This window comes from Phyllostomus hastatus, unplaced genomic scaffold (genome assembly GCF_019186645.2).
Source record: "Phyllostomus hastatus isolate PE091 unplaced genomic scaffold, TTU_PhHast_1.1 phas_contig_159, whole genome shotgun sequence".
In the NCBI taxonomy this organism is placed as follows: Eukaryota; Metazoa; Chordata; class Mammalia; order Chiroptera; family Phyllostomidae; genus Phyllostomus; species Phyllostomus hastatus.
In genome coordinates, this window is record NW_025333640.1 from 41,667,120 (window position 1) to 41,691,864 (window position 24,745).

General features: G+C 49.4%; 1 protein-coding gene across 1 annotated transcript in view; it reads right to left on the reverse strand.

The window, feature by feature from the left end:
* Window positions 1-7,382: 7,382 nt before the first annotated feature.
* ALPK1 (alpha kinase 1) overlaps window positions 7,383-24,745 on the reverse strand; it is a 56,408-nt gene continuing 39,045 nt past the window's right edge. Inside the window, 8 exon segments of the mRNA XM_045831825.1 lie at window positions 7,383-9,008; window positions 12,281-12,528; window positions 13,659-13,845; window positions 15,083-15,245; window positions 16,239-16,392; window positions 18,494-20,552; window positions 21,237-21,341; window positions 22,591-22,686. Coding sequence (XP_045687781.1) covers window positions 12,308-12,528; window positions 13,659-13,845; window positions 15,083-15,245; window positions 16,239-16,392; window positions 18,494-20,552; window positions 21,237-21,341; window positions 22,591-22,686 — 2,985 coding nt within the window. The 3' untranslated portion in view covers window positions 7,383-9,008; window positions 12,281-12,307.

Sequence of the window (24,745 nt, forward strand, 5' to 3'; positions counted from 1 at the left end):
ACGGGGCAGGCGCCGGGGACCCGAGCACCAGGGAGTCCGGGACGCGGAGAGGAGGCGGCCCCCGAAGCGCCGGGCAGACTGTGGGGGCTCCTCCGGTGACCCACCAAGTCGGGGTCAGCTCCGTATCGATGCCGTTTTCACTGATCTTTCGTTTTACTGTTCGAGGCAACAACTGTGAGCATTAGGTTTTCTTCATACCCAGCGTCTGGCAAAAATCAAATCTCTTAAGAAATAGAAAGACTCGGGATCCAAGATTCCTCCGGATGGTGACACGCGTCACAGTGTTCGTTTTGGTTGGGTTCACCTGAGCGGGTGGACACGGTGCGGTGCGTGTGTTCCAAAGGCCCCAGAGACAAACAGTGAAAGTTATTTCAAAGGACCCTCGTCCCCTGGGGCGACCCAGGGTCGGGTATGCATCTGCTCTGGTCCGGTTGCTTTTGGGCGGACCGGGGCGCACCTGGAGCCAGTAAACAAGGGAGCAAAGAACCGACACCTCTGCCCCACCTCGCAGGACGGAAAACAACTAAGGGAAAGCGCTGCAGCCATGGAGAATGGAGGCAGGACCCTTCCAAACAGGCGGAGACCTGGCGCCAGTTCCCATGGCAGCAGCTGGCCATAAAGCCTAATTCCTTGTGACAAAGAGGTCATCTTCCTTTTGAGATGAGCTTGTGGTCCTCTGCGCATTGTATTTGCCCATGAAGGCTTCTCTGCCGTGCCAGGGCTCTGCAGGGACTCGCAGTGGGAGGTGGGGCGGGCGGTGGCTCCTGCCTCCCTGGCATGAGAACAGCAGAGGAGCCAGACCAGAACGGGGTGTGTGTGTGTGTGTGTGTGTGTGTGTGTGTGTGTGTGTGTGTGTGACGGGCGGCCCTGACACCGACATCACTTCCTTCCCACGAGGCGCAATCTTGCTCTGCGTTGAAATGGTTTTAAAATGAGGGCTCCTGAGATACCTTTGCCGGTAATTTGATTTTGCTTTTTTTTTTTCAACCTTTTACTTCTACTGAAACACCACATGCAAGCCAATGCAAAAAGATGGATTCATTGTGAGGACATGATTAATTTATTTCCTTGCCTTAGTTTCCAGATAATTCTGGAAAAGAAATCAAATGAGGTAAGCCTTAAACACCTGTGAAACTGCCCTGGCGACTGTGGCTCAGTGGATTGAGCACCAGCCTGCAAACCAAAGGGTCATGAGTTCGATTCCCATTCAGGGCACATGCCTGGGTTGCTAGCCAGGTCCCCAGTAGGGGGCATGAGAGAAGCAACCACACATTGATGTTTCTCTCTTCCTCCCTTCCCCTCTCTCTAAAAATAAAACAAAATCTTTAATAAAAACACCTGTGCAACTATGGGGAGGGAAGTCTAATCACAAACTTAAGCAAGTATTGTATTGATACATTAATACTCCTTTCATATCACAGTGTCTAGAATGGTCAACGTGTTTTCTTGAATCAAAACTGTGTAAACTAAGATATCTTCCTTCACTCTCAAAATCCCAGGGCAGCCGCTTAGAAGTGGACAAGGGAGAAAGTATGACTTACCTGGCAGGGTGAGAGAGCAGCTCTGAGTCTTGGGTTCAAGTCCGCATTTCTCTTGGATCTCGGGAGATTCGTTCGCTCCTACAGACACCCAGGCCTGTGCCCAGCAGCTCTCCAGTGGGATGATCGCTGGCCGCTGCCCTGGACGCTCCTGGCCTTGTCTGCAGACCTGCATGTCCATCTGACCGCAGCCTCAGTCTGGGACGTTCCAGAAAGGGCACAGCGCAAAATGAGTTTCATGTTTTTGGTGTGTGTGTGTGTGTGTGTGTGAACAAACAACTCTACAAGGATTTCAGTTCTACTTGAGTGGAACTGGTCAGGAATCGTAGCTGACATTGCTTTCCAATGGTGGGGAAGGTTTTCTAGGCTTCCCAGAGCATTTTCAGAGCACAGCGGTTCTGGGCTGCTGAGGGGCTGGCCAGGGGTGCCCAACCCGCCGTCCCGGTGTTCTGAGTCTCTTGGACCCTCAGCACACAAGTGAGGTGGTGATGACACACTAGACAGCAGGCAGGAGCCAGTCCCGATGAGGCCACGTCGGCCTTGGCCTTCCTGTAACCGCTGCTCCTGTCTCTTCCCCCAAAGGAGAGCAACGTTCAATCTTCTTCAGTGGCCCTCTTTTCCTACCCCGGCGAAACCAGGGGTATTACGAGATCTGGGACAAGGAGGCATCATAAATAGATAGCATCATGACTGTTTTATTCATGGCACACTTTTGAATTTTAGGAATTTCGCTAGCATGTTGGAAGGGATTGGGAGTCTGTGAGCAAAACGGAACAAGGCAGCTCCAGTCCCCCCACACAGGACCCTCACTGTGTTTCCCAGAATCCGTAACGTCGGCAGCCTCGGGCAGCTGTCCTCCCACCTGGCATTGCCGTGGGAGCAGGACAGGCCTTGTGCTGATGGTGCCCCCGCATAACCGAGGCAACCCACATGCGTGTTCTAGCAGACATGCTTCACATTGTTCCTACACGTCTCTGCCACTCCTGCTCAAAGCCTGTCACTTAGTTTCATTGCACTGCCTATTGTGGATCGTGCCCCGCTCTCTGCCGGCATCTGAGGTTCCCACCCACGGGTCCTCCACAGGCCCCTGGCAGCCACAGTATCAAAGCTGCTTGGGTTTCTGAGTGGCCACGTGAAGAGCAGTGGTCCCGTGAGACACCCAGTGGATGCTGCCTGAGGGAGAAAACCTTGGGAGTTACTGTATTTTCTGGACCATAAGGTTTTAGAGGAGGAAAATAGGAAAACAAATTTTTTTCAAGCAAAAAATGTGGTAAAATATTTAATAACACAAATAACATAGTATTTCACCAATGTAAATGTAAAGCTACATTCGGACTATAAGACACACCCCCCTTTCCTCCCAAACTTGGGGGGTACATCTTATAGTCTGAAAAATACTGTAAAAGCCACTAAGATTTGATGATTGTCAGTATATAAGACTGCGCTCAAATTAATATGGGTCTGTCTTTATCTGAGGACCACATAACTTATTTGTAGCAGAAAAAGTCTTACAACTAACTGAAACTTGGTGCTTCACCTCTGAGAAGTATGAAGATTCTGTTATAAACACCCTTTTTATTTGTATTCACTAGCTATGTAACAAAACTTTAATGCCTTGAAGTCTGCAGCCATCCTAAGAGTGATTCCTAAGGAAATCATTGTAATCGTTTTTGAGTGTACAGTTCAGTAGTGCTAAGTGCACCCAAGCACTGGGCAGCCAGTCTCCAGAACTTTTCACTGGAAAAACTGGGACTCCACACCCCTGAAACAACCACCCCTTCCCCTCCCAAACCCTGGGCACTGCCAGCCTTCTGTTGCTGTGAATTTGGGGGCCTTGCTTATTTTATGTAGCAACAGGTGTTATTTTTAAAGCATGAAGTGTCCATGTGCCCATTTTTCTCTATGTCAAAAATAGATGGAAAAACCAAGCATTTAGTTGCCTTTTATAACTGTGTCTTTGAAAATGGAAGCTGGGCACTGGCCAGGTGGCTCAGTTGGTTGGGACATTGTCCTGTGCACCAAAAGGCTGCAGGTTCGATTGCCGGTCAGGGCTCATGTCTAGGTTGTGGGTTCCATCCGGGTTGGAGCACGGTACAGGAGACAACTGATCGACGTCTCTCTTTTTACTTCCCTCTCTCCCTTCTTCCCACTCTAAGATCAATGGATGTGTCCTTGGCTGAGGATTAAAATAAAGTAAAAATGGGAGCTGGAGGCTGGAGGAAGCAGCCGGCTGTCCCTTGCCCGGGACAGCAGTCACACTGACATCTGAGACACGCTGGGTGTTTGAATCTGGTCTCGTTTTTTGTTCAGCACCGTGCTGAACAAAAGCTCATAATTCTAGGTGGGGGAGAAAAGCAAACTTTCAAAAATGATTTTTAAAACCTTTAAAAAACATTTTAAGCTGCTTTGAGGCACACGATGACTCTTTCTGTGATGCAGAGACTCCCATCCCCTCATCTCCCTCCACCGTAAGGAGTCTCTGATCTGGGCATCCCCAGTCCATCTACACATCACACAAGTAATTTAAAATTGTCCTTCTTAGCGGGGAAAACAGATTAAGTCTCAGCTCCCCATGAATAGCTCTGCTCTATCCTTTTTAATAAAGAAGAGTTAGACTGGACCAGTGCCGATGGCATATTTACCTTCGTGAGCCAAAAAAAAAGAAAAAAAGAAAAAAAAGTTAATTACTGCTCGGAGCAAGTTAGTCCGGCTGTCCTGAGCTGCCTTTTATTACTTGCTCCCTTCATTAGTTTCCCTCCCTGGGTTGGCTGCTAATAGCTGCCTGGTCGCATAGGCTCAAAGCTGCATCTGTGCCCTGAGCAGAGAAGCGGGACCCTAGCCAAGGGGGTGGAGCCGGGGCAAAGCGGCTGTTTGCACTTCAGCTCCTGTTAACAGGACGCCTGGCTTGCCCAAGGAGCACTGAGGTCGTGGAGTGTGGCGGCTGGCAGGGCATCCAGCATGGCATGGTGGTTGGGAGTCATGCTGGCCCCTGGGAGCAGGGTGCCCCTCTCATCGGCCAGAGAGATGTCTTTTCTCGAAGGCTATTGGCTGCACCACTGGGTCACTGAACCCTGTGGAACAGAACAGGAGTCCCAGCCTTCTGGCAAGTTGAGAAAAGTTTTACTTCTCAAAAAAGTCAGTATTTGACTGAAGACACTGTTGCCTGTACCATAGGGTAGTTGATGGTTTGATTAAAAACCGTGTGGAGCCCTGGCTGGTGTAGCTCAGTGGATTGAGCTCAGGCTGTGAACCAAAGTGTCGCAGGTTCGATTCCCAGTCAGGGTACATGTCTGGGTTGCAGGCCATGACCCCCAGCAAACGCACATTGATGTTTCTCTCTCTCTCTCTATCTCCCTTCCTTCCCTCTCTAGAAATAAATGAATAAAATCTTAAAAAAAAATCGTGTGGAGAGGAAAAAAATAGCATCTCTCTGTGGAAATCTGAATAAGTTACTTAGTGGTTCTGAACTCTTCTTTATTGATGTATAATTGATATATAACATTGTATGAGTTTCGGAGGCACAACACACTGACTCCATACAGGCACAACTCAGAGGTGCTCTGGGTTCACTTCTAGACCCCTGCAATACAGCAAATACGACAATAAAGCAAGTCACATGAATTTTTTATTTCCCAGAGCATATAAAAGTTGTTTATACTATACTACAGTCTATTCAATGTACAATAGCACTATGTCTAAAATACAATGTATGTGATTTAATTTAAAAATACTTTATTGCTAAAAATGCTGATCGTCCTCTGTGCCTTCTGTGAATTGTCATCTTTTTGCTGGTGGAGGATCGGCCTTGATGTTGGTGGCTGCTCAATGATGAGGGTGGCTGCTGGCAGCTGGGATGGACGTGGCAGTTTCTTAAATAGAACAACAAAGACCTTTGCTCTGTTGGTTGACTCTCACTCTCAGAAAGATTCTCCTATAGTGGGGGATGCTGTTTGATAGCATTTTACCCACAGCTGGGCTCCTTTCAGAATTGGAGTCGGTCCTCTCAAACCCAACAGCTGTTTCATCAACTAAGTTTGGGGAATATTCTAAATCCTTTGTTGTCATTTCAACAAGTTTCACAGCATCTTCACAATAAGTAGATTCCATCTCAAGAAGCCATTGGCTCATCCGCAAGCAACTCCTCATCCATTCAAGCTTTATCCTGAGATTGTAGTGATTCAGTCTCATCTTTAGGCTCCACTTCTAATTCTGGTTCTCTTGCTGCAGTTACTTCCTTACTGAAGTCTTGAACCCCTCAAAGTCATTCATGAGGGTTGGAATCACCTTCACCCAAACTCCTGTTAAGTTGCTATGTTGGCCCTGGCTGGGTAGGTCAGTTGGTTGGAGCATCATCCTGATACACCAAGGTGGTGGGTTCGATCCCTGCTCAGGGTGCATGCACGAGTCAACCAATGAATGTGTAAATGGATGGAGCAATGTGGCAATGTTTTTCTGTCTTCCTCTCTCTCTCTAAAACCAATAAATTTAAAAAATGGTTGCTATGTTGACCTCTTAACACAAATCATAAGTGTTCTTAATGACATCTGGAATGGTGAATTCTTTCCCCAGGTTTTCAATGGACTTTGCCCAGATCTATCAAATGGGTCATTATCTGTGGCAGCTACAGCCTTACAAAATGTATTTTCTTAAATAATAAGACTTGAAAGTCAAAATTACTCCTTTATCCATGGACTGCCGAATAGATATTATGTTAAGCAGGCATGAAACCAACATTAATCTCATTGTCCATCAGAGCTCTTGGGTGACCAGGTGCCTTGTCAGAGAGCAGCTGTATTTTGAAAGGAAACTTTTCTTCTGAGCAGTAGTCCTCAGCAGTGGACTTGAAACATTCAGTGAGCTGTGTGGTAGACAGCTGTGTGGTCATCCAGGCTTCACTGTCCATTTGTAGAGCACAGGCAGGTAGACAGAGCATCACTCCTAAGGGCCCCAGGATTTCCAGATGGTAAGTGAGCATTGGCTTCAGCCTGAAGTCACAGCTGCATTCACCCCTCACAGGAGAGCCAGCCTGTCCCTGACGCTGGGAAGCTGGCACCTCTCCTCTCTGGCTGCAAAGGTCCTAGATGGCATCTTCTCCCAATACAAGACTGTTTTGCCTGCACTGGAAATCCTCTTTAGTTCAGCTGCCTTTATGAATCACCTTAGCTAGGTCTTCTATATCACTTGCTGCTTCACCTTGAATGTTATGTTATGTTATGTTATGTTATGTTATGTTATGTTATGTTATGGAAATGGCTTCTTTCCTTCTAACTTTCAACTAACTTTTGCCAGCTTCAGACTATTCTGCAGCTTCCTCACCTCTCTCTAATTCTTTAGGGTGAAACTATTAGTCTTCTTTTAACCCTTGGGTAGTGGTACAAAGGAATGATTCTGAACCCTGATTGCTGTGGCTCAGTGAGTTGGGCATTGTTCCCACAAACCAAAAGGTCTCCTATTCAATTCCTGGTCAGGGCACAGTCCTGGGTTGCTGTCCAGGTCACCAGTTGGGTGTGCAAGAGGCAACCAATCACTGTTTTTCTTGCACATCAATGTTTCTCTCCCTCTGTCTCTCCCTCCCTTCCCCTCTCTCTACATATAAATAAAATCTTTAAAAAAAGAATAATTCCGAGATGAAGAAAAAAACAGGAAGCGAGAGCAGTGTTTGGTTACAGGAAGCTTAAGGGCCTGATTCACTTGTGGGATGTGCCCGTAATCTCAGTAATGCTCCCCCGGTCTGGCCAAAGGAGGAGGCGCACTCTGTAGCTCATGACACTTGAAAAACAGCCTTTTTATTGCACTTAGAACACCTGGTTTCTGAGCCAAGACCAATCATAGGCCTGCTTTGTGTCTTATTTTTAAAATAGTTTGTGCTTTATGTGAAGCAGATTATGAGACAGTGCATATAACGCAGGTTAGCAACATTTATCAATCGTCTTTAAAAATCAGGTTGCGATGCATTCTGGCGGCACAGGAAGAGAGCCCTGCTGGAGGAAAGAACTGTCCTTGTCACTGGAGGCCAAGGGCCGAAGGGGGTCACTTTCTCCAGAGTTGTCACATTGACAGATACATAAAATAATGATCAAACTCAACATCAACACAACACTGGGGACAGTTTTTTTGTTTGTTTTTACCAATTTTAATCTGTAAACCAAAAGTAGTTTAATTGTGTTAATTAAATAAGCACTAAAATAAAAATCATAGGAAACAAGGGACTGGCTGTAAGTAAATGGTGGAGCACTTGAGCATTTTCACTTTTTCTCCAGACCAAAAAAAGACAAATAACAAACAAACAAACAAACAAACAAAAAACCTATCCACCTAGGAGCTAATCCATTTTCCACACTCATTACCATTCAGATGAGTCTTTTGAAAAACAAAGATGTCGGCATAGCTCTTTCCAATGTCTGAGAACGCCTTTCTTATTCGGCTCCACACATAAAGAGGGCCCTCTGGATCTAATTAAGAGATTTTTCACCTGCCATCATTCATTCGCGCGGCTCGCAGACATGCACGGAACACGTGCAGGGTGCAGGGCGCGACGTGAGACACTGTATCGCACCGAGCGTGGTGCACAATGGGCCAATCATAAAACCGCACTCTCAATTCATCTTGTGAGTTTTAATGATTCCGTTCGCTCATTCAACAAGGCCTCACTGACAGCCGGGGGCCGGGCTGGCCCTGGGGCTGACACACTGAACTAGGTCCCCGCTGTCACGTGCTCCCAAGCTAATGGGGAGGCAGACACATAAACAAGCAATTACTGTGCGATTGAGGTCCTGGCACAGAAATTTGTGACAGTGTAAGGAAGCCTCTGTGTGTGATTGAGTGTGTGTGCACGTGTGTCTGTGTGCACGAGCACGTGTGTGTGTCTGTGCATGAGCCTCTGTGGGCGGGCCTAGGGTGGAAAGGTGGGTGTGTCTTCTCACTTGTTCCCTCCATCCCACAGCTGAGAGGGACACCAAGGGTCAGTTCTACTTAAAGTTGTGAACAGGGACCCTTACAGCTGAGAAGCAGCCACTTGGTCTGGATTTTTAAAAGGTCCCCCCCGCAAAAAGTGGGTGTATTTCCTTAAAGGTCACACTGTTGCATTTAGACTTAGGTGCTGGTGGCTCTCTGAACCTTACTTCTTTTCATAAACATATGGTTAGGGTTGAAAGAAAAAATAACTCTAGGGTTATTTTGCAGGGACAAAGGGAACCCATTTTCAGCAGAAGGGAATAGATAATTTTTTCAAAGGAAATACCCCAATAAATATGCAAACCTTAGCAGTCTCTTCTCTTCCAGCAGGTGCATGAGTCAGCTGTAGCAGACAATGAAGTCCTTCCTGAAAACAGTATTTTCTTGATAGCTGGGTTGATTTCCAAAATTATAAAACATTAATTTTCTTCAGGGATCAGTTCATCTTTTAGTATCTGAGATCCAATCTGGGTCGCAGATGTTCTGAGCAGAGCATTTTTCGTGCCTCTTCAAAAACTGCCAAGGAAATGAAACAGTTGATGTCCACCATATGACCAAGCATGTAATTCCTACTGATCTGCACTTTATTTAATTCTTAAAGTTATTGGTGACAAAGACTGGCCTTCCTCTGACATTGAGGGCAAGTTGGCGCTGTCGGTATCCTAACCATCAACTGCTGTGTAGCCACAGCCAACCACAAGAGGCTGCTGGCCCGTGCAGGGTGCACTTGCCCCCAACCCCCCGTCTGTGTCCCTCTGGTGACCCAGAGGGGAACGTAGTGAAGCTGATACTTGGCGATGCACTTTCAGAGAAGCCAAGTTTAATCCACCTTGATATGAGACCCTGTCGTCTTGCGAGGCTTGGGGGTGGTACTTTCTGCGTGTGTGTCCTTGCTCAGCTTAAACAGCACAGAGGCCACACCATGGGGACTCTGGGACGTGAGGGGCAGGAGGGATGGGCAGACCAGTCTGGCAGGAGATTGTGAGTTGCACAGAGCTGTGGTGCTCTCTCTAATACCCAGCTCAGTCTGGAAGCCCTAGGACTTTGGCATTTCAAATTTCCTTTGTTGGAACAATCTATGGCTTTGTGTTTTTGCAAAGGCCCCTGGGCCCCATCGCTCTGAACATTTACATGCATTGCAGAGTCTTCCTTGTGTTTCTGTGCTGGGCAGGCAGGCCGTAGGCTCAGAGGCTGTGTGCTGGCCTGGCCGGCCCGGCTCTGACACAAATATGCCCTGGAGGCCGGGAAAGGTGCAGCTGGCCAGAGGCTCCTGTCCCTGGGTCCTGTGCCCGCTGATGCAGGTGGCTCAGGGACCTCGGTCTGGCCCAAGGGGACACTGCAGATGCCCCAGGTGCCCTGCCCAGAGGGAAGGCTCACTACTGAGAGCCAGTCGCTGTGGGTCCTTCTGCTATTTGGAAAAGACAATGTCAAATGTCTAACAAAAGTGTTTCTACAGCCCCTCGTTGTTTTGGTGATTTGTATAGGAAGTGGAGGCTGACTCTGGCGTCGTGCTGCATGAGCAAAGTGCACACGGCCCACGGCTTCCCTGTGCCGTGACGGGACGTTTATGGAACGCACAGGCAGTGAGAGAGGGCGTGTTTGAGGATTCAGTTAAAGGTAACAGAGCATTCTTTGATTCTAAATCCCCTTCACTAGAAAAATGGCCTGTACTTTAAGAGAGAGTTTGCAGTGTCAGAATATGCACCAAATATAAATAATGAAGACATTTCTGATAACAGCATTGCCTCAAGTCCACCAGAACCTGAAAGGAATCGAGATTCTTTCTCTGTTGTCTGTATCTTTCCCAGTGTCTAAATGGCAAAACACAAACTGAACTTTTACATTATTTTAAGTTTTAAAAAATATTTAATTAGAAAGATATGTTCTTACAATAATTTTAATTAATGTACTTATTTAATATAAAATTAAACATTATGTTTGTATTTTTCTTTTTGCTTTTGAAAATCAGTTCTAAAAACAGCACATGCCCTAGAGATTCAATTATTTAAAAAATACTATTTTCTGTAATAGGATAAACATTTGCTTTGGCTTGGTAAGTTAAAGGCTACACCCCCAGCTTGCACTGTAAGCTCATCTCTATAGGAGATTCATGCAGGATTTTATTACTGTGTGGACCACACCACGGGTTACCATGTTAGAAACCTGATACTGTAGCAGCAGGACCCCTGATGCCCCTCAGGAAGTGCATCACCGTGTCTCTGTCACCTGTAGGAACAGCCAGACCAGGAAGGGGCGGCCATACCTGGGGATGACCTTGCACCTCCCAGGCAGGTGGGTTCTGCTTTGTGCCGTGGTCTGTGGGGGAGATAGGTAGATGGAAAATAACATCCTGGGTAAGTTTTCTTGTAAAATTCTGTTTTCCACCTTCCCAGCTTCTGTAAGGCTCCCCTGCCTGCTAGGGGAGCCCTTTGTCTGGGCCGCACAACAAGATAACCCACTTAATCTTCTGGGAGCACGTGAGTCGCCAAGTGCCGTTTAATCTGCAGAACACTGGGGCAGCGCCCTGTCACAGGCTGGCCTGACTTTTCCATGAGAAAGTGGCTCCCTGGGCCAATGATGGATTGCTCGTTCTCTTTAAACAACAGCCAAGATGGCGAAGGCCCCGGGGGGACAGGCCGAGTGCGGTGGGAATGGGCAGATCCGACGCGGTTCAAGTTCACCTGACAAAGCCACTGCTCTGAGAAAGGATTATTCACACTGGCTTTATGTGCTGAAAGCCCGAGCTCCTGGCACAGCTGCGAAGCTTGCTCACGCGCCGCTTATGCACCGTAACAAAGAGATTTGTTTTTCTCTCACCACCCCCACCCCACTTCACACCTAGTCTGCGTGCGTGGAGGAGTCTGTGTGCAGACGGCTGACTACGAGCTTTGCCTCCCACAAGAACAGTGCCCAACCTCCTGACATCCAAGGAACAAAACCAGTCTCCTCCTGTCTAACTCCACTCCTGGAACTTAGCTTTTTAAATACCATCCTCTCACAACTCCACAGGCAAAAGATTAAGATACAAAGTCATTTATTTAGTTCAGTTTAGAAAAGTGTAATGGAATTTTTGTAAAAAATCACTTGAAAATTTCCCAGTATCAACTTTGCTATCAGAAAGAAATATGAAAGACCAGAGAAGGAAATTAGAAATGTTAAAGACATCACTTCCCTGATGGCACCGAACACCCAGCTCACGTGGAAAATCCCTGCTTGTCCCCAGGTGCTGTTTTGTCGTTGGTTTCTCATCCCACTTTCAGGGGACAGACCGACCGAGGGGGAGCGGCCTCCGTCAGCGCCGCCAGCGTGAGTCCCCCCAGCCCGTGGACAGTGTGCCCTTCATGGTCACCTGGCCCGGGTCCATTTCATTAATGTAAGACAGAGACTTCCCAGTTCTGTCATTGCTTTATGCCCTGTTTGCAAAGAGCTTATAACCATGAATTGAGTTTCAATTTTAAGTCATTTTTTTGTATCTTTTGATATTATAGTATGATTTCTTCCCTTTATTTCGTTAATAAGGCAATTTTTCCCATTTCTTTAAGAGACTGGTTAGTATGGGTTCTTCAAGAAGCCAATCCCAAGAAGGGATCAGACACACGGGACACGTATTGGGGGAAAGGACTGTGAGGGAGGAACAGTGATTGTGTCAGAAGCAGGGAGCCTCCATGGGCCTCACACTGTCATTAAATGTGCGCCTGGAACCGACTGACACTCATCAGCTCCCCTCACAAGTCACGGTCCAGGCCCAGCCCCCCCCCGCTGGACCAGGCTGTGCGAGCCCCACGTACCTGCAGGAGAGACCTCGGCCCATGCCGTCAGCCCCCGACCCGCGCCGCCCGAGGCTGGTTTGGGCTCTCAGCTGGCGGCCTGGTCAGAGACAGACGACGGCAAATCTCATTGCAGGCCGCATGCTGGTGGTTGAAGAAGTAAGAAATGCCCCGTCTTCCAAAATTGGCAGCGACGCCTTTCTGGTCAGCAGAGTGGATCTGGGGGTCTGTCAGGTAGATGAGCCCCTTTCCGTCACCAGTCACCCAGCCTGGAGGGGAATGAGCAGGCCTGAGGGCAAGGCCCGCCGTGCGTGTCAGCAGAGCCTCTCAGGGAAACCGTCTGTGAGCTCCGACACTCACGACGCCGTCACCCTGTGTTCTACATTTAATGCGTTTCCGCTGGGGGGTTTCGTATTACAAAGTCCAATCATTGTTTTTAAGAAGAAAAAATGAATATTGGATAATTAAATTCGTCATATATGACACACCCAAACCACTGATTTTCAAGGAATTACAGAGCAATAAAATGTACTTACGTAATTACAAAAAATCACAATATTGAATGGTTTTCTCATAATTCCCACATTTCTTTAGTGTCTTATTCATGAATTTGTATATTAATTTGCTTAACAAACATTTATTGAGTGCACACAGTGTACGAAACACTGGTTCGGGTGCCGGGCACACTGCGATGGACAAGCTGTCGGCTGCCCGTGCTTGTCGAGCCACAGTGCCTGTGCAGTGAGGCGGACTGGAAGCCAGTCTCAGTCAGTGTAAGTCACAGTGCGCCCGGAAGTTGTGCCACATGCTGTGGAAGGGGACAGAGAAGATCTGGGAGAATGTTATCGAATCACCAGCAGAAATAATTAGAAGTAACCTCTTTTATCATTTAAACAAAGTGCAGAGTGTTGGCTAATGATTCTGATAAATAATATACCAAACAGAAAGAAAATTAAAATATGAACACAGGAGATGTAGAAGAAGTCAGATTCAAGGACACACAGCTCTTTGTTCCCTAATGATCCCAATATCACACCTGTAACAAAGGCAGAAGTTGGGAGCACGGAAAGAGCCAGAAGATTTTCACACATGGAAACATTCATCATGAAGAAACCTAGTCACTCAAGTCCACCAGGCAAAAATTAAAAATCTGTCACAGATTTGCTCCAGAATTTAGCTCAAAAGAACATGAGCCCAATCTTTACAGCGATTATTTGACGTCGTAGAGACATATGCTGTAGATATTTTCTCAGGCATCATTTGCTACAGAGTCAAATCAATTAATTCTAAATATTCACTGAATAGTCTATTAAAGAGTGACTGGTAGAACTAGTGACAAAACCCCATGTTTACAAATAAATAATTCTAAATATAAAAAGTAACCCCCAGTTTCACATACCTTGTAAATCTACCACAACTTCTCTGTGATTGGAAAACTCATAAGAAAAATGTCCATAAGCCAGGCCATATTCCGTGGCTTTGTATTCTGTTTTCACCACTTTCGTGTTGTTTGATAATTTTACAAACTCTCCTAGAATGTAAGGTTCCACACTGACACATCCTTGTATCCTCTTGCCCTCTAGAATCTGAAAAATAGAAACAGGGGCCATGTGACCTAATAGCAAAGGTACAGGCTTTGGGGACAAGCAGATACCACTTTGAACCTCAGCTTTGCCACTTAGGAGGTTTTTCACTTCTAGATTTTGGTTTCTTTATTTGCATGTAAAGTGCTTCACATGGTATAGCATATAATAGAACCTAAAATTATAGGGTTCACGGGAACAAACTTAAAGGACACATGGTCAAAAACTAAGGGGAGGGTGGTAATGGGAGGGAAGTGGGGAGGGGTGGAGAGGGGGCTGGATTGGGAGTAAAAAGGAGAAAACTGTATTTGAACAATGACTAAAATAAAAAAATTATTACTCTTGCATTGAAGTGCACACATCACACATGGGCTGTGATGGGCAATCCCCCAGGCAGGCTTGCAGGGGGCACGGCCAGGTCACGAGTGGGGCCCCAGGCCGCTCTCCCAGCGCAAGCACTTCCGTGTGTGACCGACTTTGTAGACTTGTTTCAGAAGGTGAGAGTTGATGTTTGTGAGATGCCTGGCATGGTACTCAACATAAAGACAGTGAAAAACAGAAGATAGTTTATCATTGTAATAAAAATGGGCCTAAATAGGTCTAAAAATGTCACAAAGTTGAAAAAAAATCCTTTAGGCGTGAATGAGGATTTTTGGAGAAGCAGGGCCTTCTCAATCCAAAGAGGAGAGAAATCGGTGGGGCAGTTGCCCTCATACTCAGAGAGGCATCTTTGTGAAGAGATTCATTAGCCCTGGAGGGCCCAGCAGACAAAGCTGTGAGTCGTGGGTAGAAATTAGAGGAAGACAGGTTTGGAGCAAAACCTTTACAACAGGTTTATTGGAAAGTGAAAACCTAATAATCACGTTTTCTCACTACAATGTTGAAGCCGTGGCACAGGGCTGGGGGCCAACAGGTACGAACTGGGGTCTGTGAGCCACGTTGAAGGGACAGGCTGTCAGGCGCAGTGTCTGAAAGTAGAGGAGACGAAGGGAGGTCTGCTGAGGGCTGCCCTGACCTCGTGGGGCCAGGCACGGGACCCACGTGTGGCCGGCGCACTCAGGGGATGGCCGGTCCTGCCACATTTACCTGTCTACGTGGATGAGGCAGGTAGAGGAGGCTGGTGCCTGAGCTGATTTTCATGGGAATGATGGTGGAGGAAAACGGATGGTAGGTTGGGGAGAAAAGTCTAACCTATGTTTATGGGCCCGTTCACCCGAGAACCTGCTCCCTTTAACCTTACCAGCAGTATTGCAGACGGGATGTAGAATATCTGCGTTGGGATCTGCTGTTCATAAAGTCTCTTGTTAAATTCGGTCACGTAGTGCTGGGCGGTCATCTGTCGCTCCACGTCGGAGAAATGGAGCCACAGCTTCTTCGGGTCCTTGTACTCCTTCCCAACATATCTACGGACAAACAAAACCACCTCGGTGGCTGTTTCCTGGGGGATGCAGCCATTCCGGCTCCCTGCTCCGCGCCGCCATCTCTGACCCGGGTCCCCTCACTGGGCAGCTCTGCCATGCGGCCCGTCAGCCCACCCGCGTGCAGGTGACTCTGGGCTCCCAGTCGTGTATCCACCTGGACATGATGCATCTCAGACCTCAAAGGGTTCTCTTGCCTTTTCTGCAGGCTTGTTTATATACAAAGTGTGGCTTTATAGTTTAACTAGGCTCCTGCTAGCACATTCTCCCTCTGCCCCAGACGCTCCACCTTTCCTGTCTTTCCCATAGGGTGGCCACGTTTCCATCATGGGTCTGAGTCATGCCGGTCTGTGCACGACAGCTGACAGAATGTCGGTCAGTTGGTGGAAACTGTTACCAATAAGTCAGTGGGGATGGAGGAGGAGCAGGAAGCTGAAAACATACATTCTGGCCAGCTTTCTCAGCCTTTTCAAAATCTCGTGATTACAGGGGTCCCTCCTTACCTGTGGGGGTGCATCCCCAGACCCCTGGTGGATGCCTGAAACTGCAAATGGTACTGCAGGCATTAAGTCAGGCATAGTAAGAGAGTAGCAACAGTGACTAATGGTAAATGCGCTGTAATAAGGTATGTGAATGCGGCACTGTGACATAAACTCGGGGCAACTTGAACTCAGGCACTGCGATACCTCAACAGCTGAGCTACAACAGAGACACTGCTAAGTGACCAGTGGGCGGGGATACACTGGACAAAGGGATGATTCATGTTCCAGGAGGGATGGAGGGGACAGTGTGTGGTGTCATCCAAATGGCACACATTTAAAACGTATGAGTTGTTTGTTTCTGGAATTTTCAGACTGCGGTTGACCGGGGGTAACTGAAGATGCAGAATGCAGAAGAGCGGTAAGGGGGCAACAGTAGTTAGCAGAGAGGAAAATTAGCCCTTCCTATGGGAGTGGCATCGATGTTTTCAAGCAATACCTCCCCAGAGTTTCTTCCTGGTGAAGATGATGGACCCAGAAAGCGTTTCTCTGTCTGCCTTTCTTCTTCACGTTCAGGTAGTCCCCCAGGTATACTACAGTTTCCTGGGCCGTCCACAATTCAGATTTCTTAGAATATTTCAACAAAAGAGCATCTGTAAAAAAGATGAGGAAAATGGATCTTATTTTCGATTATTTTCATAATCGATGGACAAAGTTGAAGTACCACAGGTCCTCATCCAGTGTATCTGAAATCTTCAACTTCTTTGTGCATTTCTCAAATGTTAGCCTCCTCTGTGATGACTAATAAAAAGGTATCAAAGTACAATAAGTAAAGAACGCTTTAGATAAAATGAAGAATAGCCTTTGAGCCACAGAATCTCATTTGTGATGGCAACTCTAAGAAAAAGGCAGGGTTTTTGTATGCAAAGTGAGGAGTGTGAAGGGCCTTGGAAACACAAGACCCCAGACAGTCCTGGCACAGGCCCCAAACCTTCTCCTGGTGACCTGGGGTGCCAGGTGTCATGGGCAGCAGTAAGTCCAAATTGTACCTCAGAGGTTTCCAGCAACTCCAGGGATCCTAGATTACATATTAAAGTACACCCTTTTCTCTCTCTCGTTTTGTCTAAGTTGGGAAGGTCCAGGAATTACTTGAAAAATTAAAGCCACTGTACCAAGATATAAACTCAACTGGGAAAGGGAAAGGCAGGATAAAATACTCTGCCTTGAAGAACGGAGGAAGTGGGTGAGCAAGAAGCAGCTCTTTGAGAGAAAGACTGACGTGAACCCCGAGGAAGAAGTGCTACAACTTAGGGTTCTGCATGATGTCACTTTCATTTGGAATAAAAAAAGAGAGAGAGAGAGATCGGAGTTGAGGTCACCAGAGGTGGAGGTGGGGCGGGCTCTGGAGGAAGGAGGTCAGACTCCAGCGTAAGACGCTGCGTCCACAGAATGCAGCCAACAGCGAGCCGACTGCCGCTGGCGCTGTGGTCGGAGGCCTGGGAGTGTTGTTCAGAGAGGAGATCCTGCGGGTTTTCATCATAAGGAGAATCTTTCCCCCCTTTTTTCCCTTTCATTTTTATTGTATTTATGTGAGAAAATGGATGTTAGTGAGCCTATTGGAATCATTTCACTTGTTATCAAACCTTCATGCCACATACCTCAAACTTATACAGTGATGTATGTCAATTATTTCTCAATAAAACTGGGAAAAAATACCGATGCCTGGGTCCACAGCCCGCGGTGTCAGACGGGCACCTCTCAGACAAGGCCTGGAGGTTTAGGAGCCTCTGTGGCCCACGTGGTGCCCGACTGAGAACCACCACCTGAGAGCCCAGTGCTTGGCCAGCTGCATGGCTTCTTCTGAAGTGCACTCGGCAGTATTTAAAAAAAAGTCAATACTTCTTCAGTATCTTAGGCATTATGATGGAACCCTCTGGGCTAGGGGGAGACCTTTGTCTTGTTTTCTTCCTGGAGCCTCTATCCCTCCTAAGCCGCCTTGGATATGCGCCTGGCGAGCAGCCACATCCCAGGCCCACTGCAGGAGGGGACCTCGGGCTGCTTCTCAGGTGGAAAGCCAGTGCTGATTGTGACAGGAGGACACCCAACCAGACCCCTCACTGGCTGGGCTGAGCCCCTGCTTTGTCCCCTGTCTGGGTTCTGACAAGGCCAGAGAGGAGTGACAGAGTGACGTGCCACCGTGGAACTTCTGCCCAGAGACTCGCCCGTGCCCCTGTGGGAGCCCAGGGGCATGTCCTCTGTGCTGTCTGCCGTTTCCCCTTCTGGGTCCACCTCGGCGGGGCTCCCTGTCAATGCCGAGACCCTCAGTGCACAGGGGTAAAACTCTCTGCCACTGGGAGGCTGGTGTTCCGCGAGGCCAGACTCTGTCTCCTGGGAGCTGTGTGAAGTGCCCCGAGAAAGTGCTGCTCATTAGTGAGAACAAACGAACGGGCGCTGCGAGGGAATGGCACCCAGAGCTGCCCCAGAGCTGACTGTCCCCGAGCCTGCTGAGATTCCCATCTCCGGACTGCCTCGTACGTCCTTCTGGCAAACCTCCAACACGGGTGGCCCGAGTCCTGGAGTCTCTGGAGCTGCCCAGCCAAGCCAGGGTGGCCTGCAGGGCACCTTTCTCTGCACCCTCCCAGCACGACAGGGCCTCCATCTCCCCTACACTTTAAGGGATGAACACCAGCTCCTCCAGGGCCCCCAGCATGGAGGTGCCACCCGGCTACACCTGCCCGAGGCTGCCACACTCACCGTATGCCCGGCGCAGCTGGCTGGGCTTGAACACCCCTGTGTGCTCCAGCCTCTGGAACAGCCACTCATGTGTCACCCCTGCCAGCAACCTTTCAATGTCATCGGGCTGCAGGGTGCGAGCCTCGAGGGTCCCCTGCCTCATTGACCCTGCCAAGGAAACGAAAGAGCTCCCGCTGGAATTCAGGTAGGACCAGGGGCTGTCCCCCTCCGAGGACCCGCTGGAGAACACGGGAGAGCTCCACCAGCTTGCCGAGGACGAGCTGGAGTTGTGGCTGCAGTTGAGCACGTCTTCAGGCGCATTCCCCTCCTCGGTGGTCGCGCAGTCCTCATGGCTTCTGGGGCCAGGGGGCGGCCCAGCCCCTGGAGCACAGGGCTGCCTCGGGGCACACAGCCCGGGATGGTCACGCGGCCCCATCAGGTCGAGGAGCTGGCCCTGCTCATCCACCGTGGACGCGTCAGGGTCGACGTCCGGCTCTGGGGCTGAGCCCTTGCTTTGTCCCCTGTCTGGGTTCTGATGAGGCCAGAGAGGAGTGACAGAGTGACATGCCACCGTGGAACTTCTGCCCAGAGACTCGCCGGTGCCTCCATGGGAGCCCAGGGGCATGTCCTCTGTGCTGTCTGCTGTTTCCCCTTCTGGGTCCACCTCGGCGGGGCTCCCTGTCAATGCAAGGCCAGTGCCGTGTGTGAGTTCTCCCTTGTCTCCTCCAGACCGGTCTCTGGCATCACAGCTGGTTTCTGGAAAGTCATCGATTATTTCAAAGGTCTCTTCTTGGACTGAAGGAGGGGCAGCCATGTTCTTGGGCCAACCAGGATCAGGAGACCAAGAAGCAGACCCAGACAAGGGTCTGGGATGAGCAGAAGCATCTCTGGAGCCTGTAGGTCTGACTTCTTGCATTTCTTCCAGACCCTCCTCCAGCCACTCTGCGCCGGAGGTCACGAGTGTGGCCCTGGCACCATGAGGGGGGCCAGTGGCCAAGGGCACATGAGGTGGACAGGACTCTAAACTATCTTCTTTGGACTCTGGGAAAGAGAGGCCACGAATCTCTGAAGCCAGTGAACACAGAGCTGTGCTTCCCTTGTCACTGCCCTGCACTCCCACGCCGGCTGCAGGACCCTGAGTGTCCGCCAGGCGCTCTCCACTAGGCTGTCCTCTGGTCGGGCTCTTGTCTCCGTGGTCACTCACCTCTTCCCAGCTGGTGGAAGCGCTGCACCCTGATAACTTGCTCCAGGAGCAAGAGCTCTGGCTGTCACTCAAAATAGCTCCCCTGCCGCTATGGTGGCCTGGTGACTCCATCTCGGTCCCCACATCTGGGTCCATGGGGACTCGGAAGGCATCTGAACAGGCCCAGCCTCTCCTTCCCGCCCTCCGGGGTACCTCCCAGCCGTTCTGGGCCACCTGAGAGCAGGACATCCCCCTGCCTGCCTGGAGACACGGCCTGTCTTCCATAATCATGGTTTCTATGCTTTTTGTGTCTGTTTTAAGTGCCGTGATGCAGACTCCCGGGTTGGAATCTTTCTGTTTGTTTTTGTTGTTTTCACAAGTGCTTTTAAATACTTCACACACGGAAGTGTGGTGCTGTGAGTAGGTTTCAAGGATTTTCTGGAAATCCACTTGCCTCTGCAGGATGGGATTGTGTAGCCCACACTCGAAACCCGCTGGGACATAAGCCCCGTCTTCTGAGGTTGCAAAGCTCTAAACCTGCAAATGGTCCCTCACCTGCCTAACAACACATATGACTTCCTGGGCGAGAACGGCTCGCTCCTGACTCCCAGCAGTGGCACTGAATGCGTACAGCTTCCCCATGGCCTCGCAGCAGAGCTGCTGGGCTGCCCGGCCTGGCCCAGTCTCCCCGTGGAGCCGGCAGTGCACCGTGGCCAAGCCGAATGCCGCTCTGAGGAGACTGTGGAGCTCCTGCTTTCCCGTTTCTGGCTCGTCGCGTCTCTGAGTGAGGAGGCCGATCTCGAAGGCCTCTCTGGCTTCCCTCAGATGCGCAGTTCTCGCGCCCGGAGGACAGTCGTTAGAACCAGTGTAGGACAGCAAGCACGTGCCACGGATGTTCTGAGGAAAACAACACATGCAAAATCAGACGTGGACCTGAGCACTGGAGGTGAAACAGGAAAACCGTGGAATTCCTGGAGAACAGTCATTAGAATACCATGAAGAAACAAACACGGTAGTGTAGGACGACAAGTGTGTGCCATGGGTATGCTAGGAAAAACACACATTCAAACAGTGAATGCAGGTGTTTTTGGTGACAGAGGAGGAGGGCCTGGCAGGTGGGAGGGGCTGGGAGCAACTACGCTCTCCTGAAGCCTCCGGTGTTTTGCGTCAGCGATGAAGTGACAGGAGTCTATGAGTGCGACGTGGTAAGTTTCTCTATGCAAATAGGGCTGCCGCAGAGAAACACATCGTTTGTTCGGTAATAGAACAATGGACTGGTGGCCCCGAAGCCTCCTGTGTGTTTGAGTCACCTGGGCAGTGTTTCAACACTAATGGTCTCTGGGGACCAACCCCAGAACGCTGCATTCACAGGATCAAGGGGGGAGCCCAGGGCCGTGCATTCTGAAAAGGCCCCTTGGTGACTGCGAAGTGCTGGGGACAATGCCCTGGAGCAGACAGTCTCCACTCCTCTGGGGGAATTAGCGAGGTCCCACCAGGATGTCCCCACTCTGCCCAGGAAACCTCCGCACAGGACCTCTGACCCTGTGATCTGACCATGACGCCCTCCCATGCACTGCTTACCATGGCCGTGAGCACGAAGAGCGGCGTGTAGGGACTGAGGGCAGCCGCTAGCTTGCAGGCTTCAGCGGCCAGCAGCAGGCGGTGGTCCACGTCCCTCAGCAAGCCCTAGGAGAGAGCGGGGGCCACAGCAACAGGCAGGCTATGAAGCCAAGTCTCAGGGGTGCCCTGCCTCACCCAACCCATCTCAATTGCTTGAAAACTGGGCCACAGAAGAGTGACTGTCCCTCCCCTGCACCATCCCCACCCCAGAGAGGGCCAGCCTGGCACCCTGGCAGCATCATCCGCACCGTCCACACTGGGGGAACCCCGTACATTCTGCAGCCAATTAACAGCTGGTCTTTGAATTGTTTTCAGCAGAGAGCCCTTTGATCTACAGTTTCACAGCAATTAGGTCCCTCCATTCAGTTTAGAAACGTGCACGAGCACCTTGGTGTCAGGCACTCTTCTAGATACAAGGACGTGCAGGTGGTGAGCCTGCCAGAGCTCGATTTCCGCTGAGGGGAGGGGACCCAACACCCTATGTGAGGGTGATGCACATGGGTGGGACCGGGGAGGTCTGGCGGACAGCTTCAGTGAATGAAGGATGGAGTCTTTCCCCTGTGTTTGTCTGGTAGCAAAAGCAGCAGCTAAGGTTCCAGTCACTGCCAGCAAGCTGCATGGGTGTGTCCTCATGCTGCTGGCACTGAGTGTGACCACCACTGTCACTTGACACTTCACAAAAATGGCCACCTTGGAGATCATGTGAAAACCTCAGCTTCTGCACAATGCTGGAGAGCAGGCCAGTGTCCTCCTGCCGAGAGAGACCCTGGTGGACAGGGGCCCTGGCTCTGCTCTGGGCGGCTTCCTTACAGGCTGCACACTGCACACCTGACCCAGTATCTCTGGACCTCCACTTATCTCTCTCTGAAATGGGGGTGACACCTGTTGCCCAAAGGACTTCATGTGGATCATATACACAGACATGCTTTCTGGATTGTAAAGCAATGTATCAACAGTAGGAATCATTATTAGTAGGGCTAGGGCCCTCAACAAGTGCCTGATGCTCTGATTTGAGTAGCTGATGATGAAATTTCAAAAATGTTTAAAAACTTAAAAAAACCCTTTCCTTTGTCATCGAGGTGGCTCAGGTGTGGAAATTGAATTCTGTGCTCATTTGGAAGCTCCTTCCCCATCACTGAGTGACCTCCGCACGTCTGGGGTGGGCCAGATGCGGGGGCAGCACAGCCCATAGGACACGCTGGAACTGTCCTGAGCATTGTGGATGTCACCCACGAGGGGAGACACCGTGCTCCCTGACTCCAGCACGGAGGGGGAGGCTGACGATCTGCACTGCGGTTTGGCGAGCGATAGTTACCAAGTTCATCCGTGGGCTGTTTTTAAACTTCTCATACTCTTGCTTGCTCATAGACACAAAGAGGTCTGCCAGAATCCCTAACGACGTGGAGATGCCCTGTAGGGAAAGGCAGGCAGACAGGCAGACAGACAGACAGACGGGAATTCACGGTGAGTCACTGCTTGTACTCCGGCCTGAAGGCAATCAGCCCTCCCTATGGACCGGCACTTCGTGTGACTGCTACTCTTGTGACACAGGACACTGTCCCACCCTGAGGCCACGGACACCATGAGAATGCAGTTCCTTCCAGTCGGGCTCGCTCGGCCAGCTCTCTCCACGTGGTGGGCTGTCGGCAGCTTGGAGGACGTGGCAGCCCGATGCCGCTGTGAATGGGAGAACGTGCCCGGACTGACACGGAATACACTGGCAGGAAAGCAGATCCTGCTTCTTCACTTCTTGAACGAAGATGTGACGTAAATGATTAAGTGACGTCTTTGCCCACTTCATTCAAAAAAAAGATTTTATGTAGAAGCACCTGGGTGCAGTCAGCTGGGCTATGGAGCCATGCAAAGGTAAATGCATGACGAAGCAGGCAAACAACTGGCTCAGTAGAAATAACTATGTAAGTGGATAGTTACGAATCAAAATAGAAACACTAGGACTTCTGGCCAAGGTGGAGGCATAGGTAGACACACTGTGCCTCCTCGCACAACCAAAAGGAGGGCAACAACAAGTTTAAAAACAAAAAACAACCAGAAGTGACAGAAAATTGAACTGTATGGAAGTCCAACAACGAAAGAGTTAAAGAAGAAACAGTCATCCAGACTGGTAGGAGGGGTGCAGCTGGGCAGCTGAGCAGAGAGGACTTGCGGCAAGGTGGTGGCTGGACGACTGGGGCTGACATGGCATGGCTGGCGGACCCTGCGAGACAGCAGCTGGTGGACCAAGTGGTTCCACATTCACATGCAGATAAACCGGGAGGAACAACAGGGGAGCGAGACAGACCTTACAACCCAGGGCTCCAGTGCAGAGAAATAAAGCCTCAAAGCCTCTGCCTGAAAACACCTGTGGGGGTTGAGGCGACAGCAAGAGAAACTCCCAGCTTCACAGGAGTGTTTGTTGGAGAGACCCACATGGTCTTAGAACATACACAAACCCACGCACCCAGGAGTCAGCACCAGAAAGGCACAATTTGATTGTGGGTAGTGGGTGAAGTGACTGAAAGTCGACAGAGAGCAGAGCAAGTGGCACTGTTCCCTCTCAGACCCCTCCCCCACAGACAGTGTCACAATGCAGCAACGTGGGTTGCGCTGCCCTGGTGAACACCTAAGGCTCCACTCTTTACTATGTAACAGGTGTGCTGAGACAAAAAAAAAATGGCCCAAATGAAAGAACAGATCAAAGCTCCAGAAAAAATACAACTAAGCGATGAAGAGATAGCCAACCTATCAGATGCACAGTTCAAAACACTGGTAATCAGGATGCTCACAGAACTGGTTGAATATGGTTGCAAATTAGAAGAAAAAATGAAGGCTATGGTAAGTGAAATAAAGCAAAATGTACAAGGATCCAACAGTGACAGAAAGGAAACCGGGACTCAAATGAACAGCATGGACCAGAAGGAAGAAAGAATCATTCATCTGGAACAGAATGAAGAAATGAGAATTCAAAAAAATGAGGAGAGGCTTAGGAACCTCCAGGACATCTTTAAACATTCCAACATCTGAATCATAGGGGTGTCAGAAGGAGAAGAGGAAGAGCAAGAAGTTGAAAACTTGTTTGAACAAATAATGAAGGAGAACTTCCACAATCTGGCAAAGGAAATAGACTTTCAGGAAGTCCAGGACACTCAGAGAGTCCCAAAGGAGTTGGACCCAAGGAACCACACACCACAGCACATCATAATTACATTAGTCAAGATTAAGGATAAGGAGAGAATCTTAAAAGCAGCAAGAGAAAAGGAGAGTTACCTACTAAGGAGTGCCCATAAGACTGCCAGCTGATTTCTCAAAAGAAATCTTATAGGCAAGAAGGGCTTAAAAGAAGTATTCAAAGTCATGAAAGGCAATATTACTCTACATCCAAGATGACTCTATCCAGCAAAGCTATCATTTAGAATGCAAGAGCAGATCAAGTGCTTCCCAGATAAGGTCAAGTTAAAGGAATTCATCATCAC